The 10634-nt window shown below is 48.1% G+C and overlaps 1 protein-coding gene across 1 annotated transcript; it reads left to right on the top strand.

Moving 5' to 3' along the window:
• The first annotated feature begins 2104 nt into the window (after window positions 1-2104).
• Window positions 2105-8084, top strand: LOC144685354 (transmembrane O-methyltransferase homolog). Its single transcript, XM_078549763.1, has 5 exons — window positions 2105-2150; window positions 2911-3125; window positions 5115-5382; window positions 6903-7099; window positions 7749-8084. Exons 1-5 carry the CDS (start codon window positions 2105-2107, stop codon window positions 8082-8084), a joined length of 1062 nt encoding a protein of 353 aa, XP_078405889.1.
• Window positions 8085-10634: the final 2550 nt, after the last annotated feature.

Raw genomic sequence — 10634 nt, 5'->3', positions numbered from 1 at the left:
TCCCCCACCAGGATGGTCTGAGGGCCCTTAGCTTCTTCCTTGAACAGAGGCCCGAACAATCCCCATCCACCACTACTCTCCTCCGTCTGGCTGAACTTGTTTTCACACTGAACAATTTCTCCTTTAACTCCTCTCACTTCCTCCAAATAAAAGGTGTGGCTATGGGTACCCGCATGGGCCCCAGCTATGCCTGTCTCTTTATGGGGTATGTGGAACATTCCTTGTTCCAGTCCTACTCCGGCCCCCTCCCACAACTCTTTCTCCGGTACATCGATGATTACTTCGATGCTGCTTCATGCTCTCGTCGGGACCTGGAAAAATTTATTAATTTTGCTTCCAATCTCCACCCCTCCATCATTTTCACATGGTCCATCTCTGACACTTCTCTTCCCTTCCTTGACCTCTCTGTCTCAATTTCTGATGATAGACTGTCCACCAATATCCATTACAAGCCTACCGACTCCCACAGCTACCTCGACTACAGCTCCTCACACCCCGCTTCCTGTAAGGACTCCATCCCATTCTCTCAGTTCCTTCGCCTCCGTCGCATCTGTTCTGATGACGCTACCTTCAAAAACAGCTCCTCTGACATGTCCTCCTTCTTCCTTAACCGAGGTTTTCCACCCACGGTCGTTGACAGGGCCCTCAACCGTGTCCGGCCCATATCCCGCGCATCCGCCCTCACGCCTTCTCCTCCTTCCCAGAAACATGATAGGGTCCCCCTTGTCCTCACTTATCACCCCACCAGCCTCCGCATTCAAAGGATCATCCTCCGCCATTTCCGCCAACTCCAGCATGATGCCACCACCAAACACATCTTCCCTTCACCCCCCCGGCGGCATTCCGTAGGGATCGTTCCCTCCGGTACACCCTGGTCCACTCCTCCATCACCCCCTACTCCTCAACCCCCACCTACGGCACCTCCCCATGCCCACGCAGAAGATGCAACACCTGCCCCTTCACTTCCTCTCTCCTCACCGTCCAAGGGCCCAAACACTCCTTTCAAGTGAAGCAGCATTTCACTTGCATTTCCCCTAACTTAGTCTACTGCATTCGTTGCTCCCAATGCGGTCTCCTCTACACTGGAGAGACCAAACGCAAACTGGGCAACTGCTTTGCAGAACACCTGCGGTCTGTCCGCAAGAAAGACCCAAACCTCCCTGTCGCTTGCCATTTTAACACTTCACCCTGTTCTCTTGCCCACATGTCTGTCCTTGGCTTGCTGCATTGTTCCAGTGAAGCCCAACGCAAACTGGAGGAACAGCACCTCATCTTCCGACTAGGCACTTTACAGCCTTCCGGGCTGAATATTGAATTCAACAACTTTAGATCTTAAACTCCCCCTCCCCCCATCCCCACCCCGTTTCTCCCCCCTCCCTTTTGTTTTCAATAATTTATATAGATTCTTCTTTTCCCACCTATTTCCATTATTTTTAAATCTAAAACTAAAACTTTGTTAGTCTTTCCACCCCACCCCCACTAGAGCTGTACCTTGAGTGTCCTGTCTTCCATTCTTAATTAGCACTTTTCTTAGATAATATCACCACCTTCAACACCTCTTTGATCCTTTTGTCTGTGACATCTTTTGATTATCTGCTCCTATCACTGCTTGCTTATCCCTACAACCACCCCACCCTCAACTTCTCTCTCCCCCGCATCCCCCGCCCCCCCCCGCCCCCAACCTTAGACCAGCTTATATTTCACCCCTCTCCTAATTATACTCAGTTCTGCCGAAGGGTCATGAGGACTCGAAATGTTAACTCTTTTCTTCTCCACCGATGCTGCCAGACCTGCTGAGTTTTTCCAGGTAATTCTGTTTTTGTTTTGCTTTGGAGCCAGTTGTTTTTGTTTTGGAAGTCGGTGAAACTTGAGTTTTTTTTAAAAAAAACATTTGTATAACTAGCATGGAAAAGAGCAAACATTTTTTTAACTGTGTATGTAAATATTTAAAGTAGAAAGAGCTTGATCCAATAGCTGCTCTGGGCCTATATTAATACAGCTCGAAAGCTGAAGAAACGTTGCCAGCGGCATTAATGGCGGACTTCATATCCCAGAGTGCAGCTCGGTAGTGAATCAGCCCTATGGCCTGGCTACACCACTGCGCATGCGCCTGCCTTTCATTCACAAAATCAATCCCATCAGTGCCTGTAGTAAGGGGTAGGACCACCCTGAAGCTGCCTCTGCAGCCTGGGCATCCTCACAATGACATCCTCTGAATCGATGATATCCCAGCTGGACCATGGAAAACCCAGGAAAACAATGACTCCTGGCGTGGCCAAAACCTCGATTTTAAAATCCTCACCCTTTTGTTTTCAAGTTACCCTCCATGTTCTCAGCCCTCCAAACCTTTGTCACCTCCTCCTGCCCGACAACCTTCTGAAATCTCAGCACTCCACCCTGCTGTGGCCTCTCGTGCATCCCCCCATTTTAATCACTCCGCCATTAGCAGCTGTGCTTTCAACCGCCTGGGTCCTAAGCTCTGGAGTTCCCTTCTCCACCTCTCCTCTTTTAAGATGCTCCTTAAAACCTACCTCTTTGACCATGGTTTTGGTCACCTACCCTAACATCTATGCAATACCTGTGCAATTTGGCATCAAATTCTGTTCAGCCATGGCTCTTGGGAAGCGCTCTGAGAGATTTTGCCCTGTATTGCTATGTATTTGTTGAAATAGAAACACAAAGTGCTGGCAATATTCAACAGGTCAGGCAGCATCTGCGGAGAGAAAAAGTGTTAACGTTTCAGGTGGAGGTGACCTTTCATCAGGGGTTTCTGGTTAAAGATCATCTCAATCTGAAAGGTTGCCCCTTGCCTCCGCAGATGCTGCCTGACCTGCTGAATACTTCCAGCATTTTTGGTTTTAATTTCGGATTTCCGCCATCCACAGTATTTTGCTTTTGTGTCGTGTGCAGGTTGCCGTCGACGTGACCTCTCTGGCCAAACACCGAGGGGGCCCCTGCTGCAGAAAGGTGGTGCACGCGGACGGTTTTGGATGCGATGCCGCACTCGGCCGACAATCTACCGGAGATTCACTGTCAAAAGCTTGCGAGTGAAGAATGGCCACTCGGGTAAGTTAACCAAAGCTCTGCAGGGGATCCGGAAGGACAAAGGTTCTCTGGTCCAGAATGTCAGCCTGCCCTCCTCTTCCCCCCACCCCCCTGCCCTTCCAACTGCTCTGTGCTTCCAATACAGTCTATTATTGCTGTTAAGAGCTGCCTGAGGTTAGAATGAGGAATGAGAGGACATAAACTCAAAATGGCAGCCAGGCGGTGAGCACTAAAATCTGCAAACACTTTTTCACACGCAGCATAGCGGAAATCTAGAATTCCCTTCCCCCAAAAAGGCTGCGAATGCTGGGGGTCGACTGGAACATTCCAGACTGAAAGGGATTGATTTCAATTGGGTAAAGATATTGAGAAATATGGGTCAAAGCTGGGTAGATAGATTTGAGGCACAGATCAGTCATGATCCAACCGTATATTTCAATAAGTTCAAAGGGCTGAATGGTCTCCTCCTTTTCCTGTGTCTGGCTCTTGTCGATGATAGAATGGATTATGGAGGTGGACGGAAACAACACATTATCTGACTGCTAATGGCTGTCAGCTGCGCCTGACACTGCTGTGAGGTGAATGTTCTTAGACCAGAAGTCTTGGTGTTAACAAGCACAACAATTCAATCGGGTTCCCAACACAGAGCATCCCAGATCACAAATGGAGCAAACTCCAGGCCAGCTTGGGAGTAAAGGTGGGCAGACCACTCTGTTAACACTCTGTCACCATCCATGGTAAGGGCTTGATGCAAATCTCTCTTTTGTACCATTTGCATTTATCTTGTTTCCCCATTATTTCAGGAATGTTTCTTGTTTCTTCCACTGTGAAGACAGTGACAAAGTATTTCTTTAAGGCTCAGGTTATTTGTGAAACTGTTACAGGATGATTATGTTGCATGTTTTATGTCAGAGTTGAGTTTTCATGTTTCGCCAATGCAGGATGTACAGTGTAACTACTGAAGCTGGATCAGGTCAGTCTTTTAGTGCTTCAGGAGTTACTGACGCACCACTCCAGGTTCATGCACACTGCAGTAGAACTGCAATCTGTACAACACTCCTGTTTTTCATCAAAATAGTGACAGTGGAATCTTTCACATTCTTTAGAGAGTCCTCAGTTCAATGTCTCACCCGAAAGACAGCACCTTGAACGGTGCAGTGCCACCTCAGTACTGCTGCTCTGATAGTGCAGTGCTACCACAGTACTACACCTCCGACTCGGCGTCGTTTCCTGAGCATTGACTCTCCAAATATGCAGCACTGCCTCAGTACTGTTGCTCCGACAGTGCATCCCTCCCTCAGTACTGCCCCTCCACAAAAATGCAGCTCTCCCTCATTATTGCCCCCCGACAGTGCAGCACTCCCTCAGTACTGCCCCTCCAACAGTACAGTATCCCTTCAGTACTGCACCTCCGACAGTGCAGCACTCCCTTAGTACCAAACCTCTGACGTTACAACATTCCCTCATACTGCCCCTCTGATGGTGCAGCACTCCCACAGCGCTGCCCCTCTGACGGTGCAGCACTCCCTCAGCACTGCCCCTCTGACGGTGCAGCACTCCCTCAGCACTGCCCTTCTGATGGTGCAGCACTCCCTCAGCACTGCCCCTCTGACAGTGCAGCACTCCCTCAGCGCTGCCCCTCTGACGGTGCAGCACTCCCTCAGCACTGCCCCTCTGACAGTGCAGCTCTCCCTCAGCGCTGCCCCTCTGACGGTGCAGCACTCCCTCAGCACTGCCCCTCTGATGGTGCAGCACTCCCTCAGCACTGCCCCTCTGATGGTGCAGCACTCCCTCAGCGCTGCCCCTCTGACGGTGCAGCACTCCCTCAGCACTGCGCCTCTGACGGTGCAGCACTCCCTCAGCACTGCCCCTCTGACAGTGCAGCACTCCCTTGGTATATGCATCAGGAATGGCAGGCAGGATTTTGTGCTCGAGCTTCTGGAGTAGCTCTTGAGCCCACAACGTTCTGACTCAGGGGCAAGAGAGATCAACCCACTGAATAGTAACTACTGCAGGATGTTGAACCTCCTCAGAGATGAATAAAGCTTCATATATTGTGTCACTCTCAGATGAAGGTTTGGCTTCCTGTTCTGGCCGTAGTCCTACTGCCTGTCTGCAGTGCCCTGGTGAGCCACTATCACCGCTGGCTGATCCACTTCTACCGTCACCGATTCCTGAGCTGGTTGAGGACTTGCCTGACCGGAATTTCAGGGGAAGAACGGGCATTCCGTTATGTTCTGATGAACTCGACACATGGGAAGCCCGAGAGTGTACTGAGCACGCTGGACGAGTGGTGCTGCAAATATGAGTGTGTGACCGACACTGGCCCTGAGAAAGGTAGGCAGAGCTTCATTCAAATATCCAGGGAGGGGGCTTAATCTCTGTTCTTGGCACCTCCACATTCTTCCAACTATCCTCAAACTCAAAGGGATGTTCAGCGCATCACATCTGTGCAAACTCTTTACAGAGCAATTCCTAAACTAACCCCACTCTGCCACTCTCTCCCCATTGTCCTGTATCAATCCCAAACTAATCTCACTGCCCCGCTCTCTCCCCATAGCCCTGTATCAATCCCAAACTAATCTCACTGCGCCACTCTCTCCCCATAGCCCTGTATCAATCCCAAACTAATCTCACTGCGCCACTCTCTCCCCATAGCCCTGTATCAATCCCAAACTAATCTCACTGCGCCACTCTCTCCCCATAGCCCTGTATCAATCCCAAACTAATCCCACTGCCCCACTCTCTCCCCATAGCCCTGTATCTATCCCAAACTAATCCCACTGCCCCACCCTCTCCCCATAGCCCTGTATCAATCCCAAACTAATCCCACTGCCCCACTCTCTCCCCATAGCCCTGTATCAATCACAAACTAATCCCACTGCCCCACTCTCTCCCCATAGCCCTGTATCAATCCCAAACTAATCCCACTGTGCCACTCTCTCCCCATAGTCCTGTATCAATCCCAAACTAATCCCACTGTGCCACTCTCTCCCCATAGCCCTGTATCAATCCCAAACTAATCCCACTGCCCCGCTCTCTCCCCATAGCCCTGTATCAATCCCAAAACTAATCCCACTGCTCCGCTCTCTCCTCATAGCCCTGTATCAATCCCAAAACTAATCCCACTGCCCCGCTCTCTCCCCATAGCCCTGTATCAATCCCAAACTAATCCCACTGCCCCGCTCTCTCCCCATAGCCCTGTATCAATCCCAAAACTAATCCCACTGCCCTGCTCTCTCCTCATAGCCCTGTATCAATCCCAAAACTAATCCCACTGCCCCGCTCTCTCCCCATAGCCCTGTATCTTCCTGTGGTATATATTTATTGCATTTTCCCACACTGATAGTTACTGTTATAATGTAGGTAACAGAGCATCCAATTTGTCCACAGCAAGCTCCCACAAACAGCAATGTAATCATGACCAGATAATTAGTTTTAGAGATGTTGATTAAGGGATAAATATAGGACCAGGACACTGGGTAGAACTCCCTTACTCTTCTTCTTATAATGGCCATGTGATTTTTGACATCCACGTAAGAGGGCAGATTTGGTTTTTATTGTCTCATCTGAAGGTTAGCACCTTTGACAGTGCAGTAACCCCTCAGTGCTGCACTCGGAGTGTCAGCCTAGATTTTGTGCTCAAGCCTCTGGAGTGGGACCTGGACCCACGTTCTTCTGAATCAGAGGTGAAAGAGAGTCTCGCTCACTGAAGGAGCAGTGGGGGGTGGGTTTAATTGAGTAGCTTTTTTCAAAAGGCCGGCACAGACATGATGGGCCAAATGGCCTCCTTCTGGCCGGTAAGATTCTGTAAAGCCTACCACAGACTGTTGTGTGTGACAATGGATGTGTTCCAGGTCAGATCCTCGACTCGGTGGTGCGGCGCGTTGTCCCGGTCAGCGTCCTGCAGCTGGGAATGGGCTGTGGTTACTCGGCGATTCGCATCGCTCGGCTCCTCACACCCAGAGCGAAGCTCTACACCTTGGAGCAAGATCCCAGAATCGCTGAGGTGGCTGAGGAAATGATGCTGGTGGCTGGACTGAAACACACGCAGGTAACCAGGGTCATCACAGTAACCTCCGTCCCAGCACTGTGTGGGGGGGAATCACAGGCACAGACCCCTGTCCCATCCCAATGTCTTCCCTGAAGAGGAACATCACAGGAGGAGGCCATTCAGCCCCTCAGTACTGTTACACAAGAACTGGAGGAGGCCATTCAGCTCCTTGAGCCTGTTACACAGGAACAGGAGGAGGCCATTCAGCCCCTCGGTACTGTTACACAAGAACTGGAGGAGGCCATTCAGCTCCTTGAGCCTGTTACACAGGAACAGGAGGAGACCCTTAAGTCTAGTACACAGTATTGAGGGAGGCTATTCAGCCTCCTAGGCTCATTACATAAGGTGTCTTGTTTTTAACTTGCCATTGCAGTTGACAGTGCAGCACTCCCCCAGCACTGCACTGGAACGTCAGATTGAATTTTGTGCTCTGGTCTGTGGAGTGGGGCTCAAACACATAATCTTTTGACTGACAGGCGAGCACTATCCAGAGCCACAGAAACCTACTGCTTTCACAGTGTGTGTTTCTCTTGCTTCCTATCCACTGAAGTTCCTCCCCTACCTCCTGTCCAGAGCCCATCTGGTAAAGGCCCTAAACAAATGGGTCCCATTGCACGTTCACTTCTGACACATGCCTCATCCTCCCCAGTTCCAGGTGATCGCTGGCCCTCCTACTGAGACCATCCCTCGATTCAAGCCATCGCTCGGGGTGGAAAGGTTCGACTTTGTGTTCCTGAGCCAGGGGCAGGGTGAAAACCATCTGAGGGACCTCTGTCTGCTGGAGAAGGAGGGGCTGCTGTCCGAAGGCTCAGTGATCCTGGCCAACAGTGTAACTCACGCAGGGGCAGCTGGATTCCTTAGCTCGGTCCGTCGTGACCCGCGCTATCACACTTCATTCCACCCCTGCTCGGCTCCTTATGGAAAGGACATCACGGATGGAATGGAAGAGCTGGTGTTCCAAAAGGAAGGTGGAGGAGGGAACTAGGTTATACCTCAAGTCCCTCTCCTTGGTGTAGGGAAAATGGTTTGTGTGCTTTTGAGTAGCTTTCTTCATTCCCAGGAATGACCATCATTAGCAATGCAGGATTCACATACAGAGACACCGCCACCCCCATCTCATCACCGTGTGTGGAAACATATACTTATTCCCGTCCCATCACCATGTGGGGCATTGCAGACACAGACTCATTCCTGGGAGTTTAGATAGTGTTTGGAATTCTGCACTGAACTAACAGCCAATAACCAAATTGTGGTTCCCCCTTGCACAAGATGAATTCTGTACTCGTCAAATCTGTTCCATGGCGCCAGTTTAAAATTATCCAGTCAACAGACTCTGCTAAATCTCTAAATAAAAAAACCTTTGGAAGTTCTCGCAAGTGCTTGTCCCTTTATAATAGTGCTCAATCAGTTTAAATTGTGTTGTAACTGTTGAAATTGAGATGCGTCACATTGTTAATGCGTTAACAGAGAACTAATTTCTGTGTAACACTCACTGGCCGCTCAGTCTCTCCCAGACAAGCTGTGTTCTATCTGCATCCCAATTCCCTCACCCCCTTGTCCCTGCCGACATGATCGAAGGACACAAGGGCCAACCTTCCCACCAAGTTCCTCCTGGATTCCCTGCTAGATTTATCCCTGATAATCTTATATTTATGGCCGTTGGATTTGCGCTGCCCATAAGAGCAAAATTTTTCTCTGCATCGAAAACTGTGGAAGGGTTTGGTAAGTCAAGGAGCTCTATCAGGTCCCTCCACAGCCTTCTCTTTACTGGAGTCAGCCTGTTCATTATTTCCAGATGGTTATACCCTTTCAGTTCTGCTTTCATCCCTGTGAATCTTTTTTTTGTCATTTCTCCAGTGCCCTTATATCCCCTTTATAACATGGAGACCAGAATTGTACAAAGTACGCCAAGTGTGGTCTAACCAAGGTTCTATATAAGCTTAAAATAACTTCTCTGCTTTTCAGTGCTATCCCTCCCACTGTGTCATTTGCATTTACTTTGGCTCAATGAACAGTATTGCTACGTTAGTGATTTATGTATCTGCAGCTCATTTAGATCCTTATTTACCAGTGAGTATTTGGCGACCTTATTCTTCCTACCAGAATGTACTAACACACACTTACCCATGTTAACATTTATTGACTAATTTCACAGTTTACTAATGTCTTGTATTTTGTCACAGTCCTCCCATGTGTCGATTTAATTTGGCATCACCTGCAAATTTTTAATTGTACTTCTAATTCTCAAGTCCAAGTTGTTTATGTAAATTGTGAACAGCAGTGGTCCAGCAACGATCCCTGTGGGACATAACTTTCCACCTTTTGCCAATCTTTTTGCCGACTCTTAATCCCTAACTCTGTTTCACTTTTATAGCCACTTTGCTGTCCAGCCTGCTACCTGTCCCGTCTCCATATACTTTTTTAGTCCTGTTGTCTACAATGCATTAGCTTATCAAAGACCAAAGTTCCATGTATATTACATCTACTTCATTACCCTTATCTACCCTTTCTGATACTACTTTGAAGAGCTGAATAAGCTTGGTCCAGTATGACCATCCCTATTGAAATCAGTGCTGACTGTTATATTTCCTGCCCCTAGATGGTTTTCTATTGGATGTTAATTTTTTAATATTTTTGGGGAATATAGTGTTATTCTGTGAAGAAGGATGTATGTGTATATAATTTAATTAAGCTGGGGAAAGGTTACTAAAGACAGATTGTCTGAGAGGTAAGACATGAGAGGATAGAGGTGTTAGATGTACATTTGTAAGATGATATTATGGTGGGAGTTTGAGGTACAAGTACATAGGTTGGATCTAACATTTGCATTTTTAGATAAGTTGAGAGTTCATTTGAATATCAAAGTGAAGTCAGAGGTGACAAGAAACATTTTTGCATCTTACAGGAGTTCCATGGGTAAATAGAAGGTATATTACATTTTATTTCATAAAATCCGAAAGCAGAGACAAAATAGAAACAGGAAAGATTTTATATTTGGATGGATTTGAGTTTCAAAGAGGTGTGAGAACAATGGAAGCTGAGATTAAAGTTGGGGGTTGGGGGTGGGAGGAGGGAGGCGGGGGAGAAGGTGTTTCAGAGTTATTGTGGAGATCTTGAGGCTTGGCTATGTGAAGATGATCTCCTGGAAACAGCTCTAGGGTGGGAGAATGGATGGCTGATTCAAACTGCATGTCAAGCCAGAAAAGTCTTGGGCTGCAAAAAGCAGTCTTGTTCTGAAGTCTTGGATTTCCACACCAGCATAAAAGAGAGTTTACGAGATTGTATGGTTTGGCTTTAGTAAAGCTACAACAGTTTGACTTGGGTAATATTACTGGATTTTTATAGTTAAACATCTATAAGAGAGTGTTGCCTGGGAGGTTCTTGCTTGCAGGTCTGACCAAGCAGGAAGTTTTTTTGGGGGGGATATATTGTAAGACTCCTTTTAACTGCGTAACTGTAATCTTATGTGCCTAGCTTTTCTTTTCTTCTTGTAATAGGACTTTTACTTCTACTTTTTAAAATGTCAAAGATGTCA

This window comes from Cetorhinus maximus, chromosome 10 (genome assembly GCF_964194155.1).
Source record: "Cetorhinus maximus chromosome 10, sCetMax3.hap1.1, whole genome shotgun sequence".
In the NCBI taxonomy this organism is placed as follows: Eukaryota; Metazoa; Chordata; class Chondrichthyes; order Lamniformes; family Cetorhinidae; genus Cetorhinus; species Cetorhinus maximus.
This window is presented reverse-complemented; position numbering and strand designations above follow the sequence as displayed.

What these genes read in the sequence shown, in the direction of transcription:
- LOC144685354 (XM_078549763.1), top strand. Translation starts at nt 2,105, where the DNA reads ATGCGCCTGCCTTTCATTCACAAAATCAATCCCATCAGTGCCTGTA. An exon ending in CGACACTGGCCCTGAGAAAG is followed by an intron (nt 5,383 to 6,902) that starts GTAGGCAGAGCT and finishes GATGTGTTCCAG; the next exon opens with GTCAGATCCTCGACTCGGTG. An exon ending in CTGGACTGAAACACACGCAG is followed by an intron (nt 7,100 to 7,748) that starts GTAACCAGGGTC and finishes CATCCTCCCCAG; the next exon opens with TTCCAGGTGATCGCTGGCCC.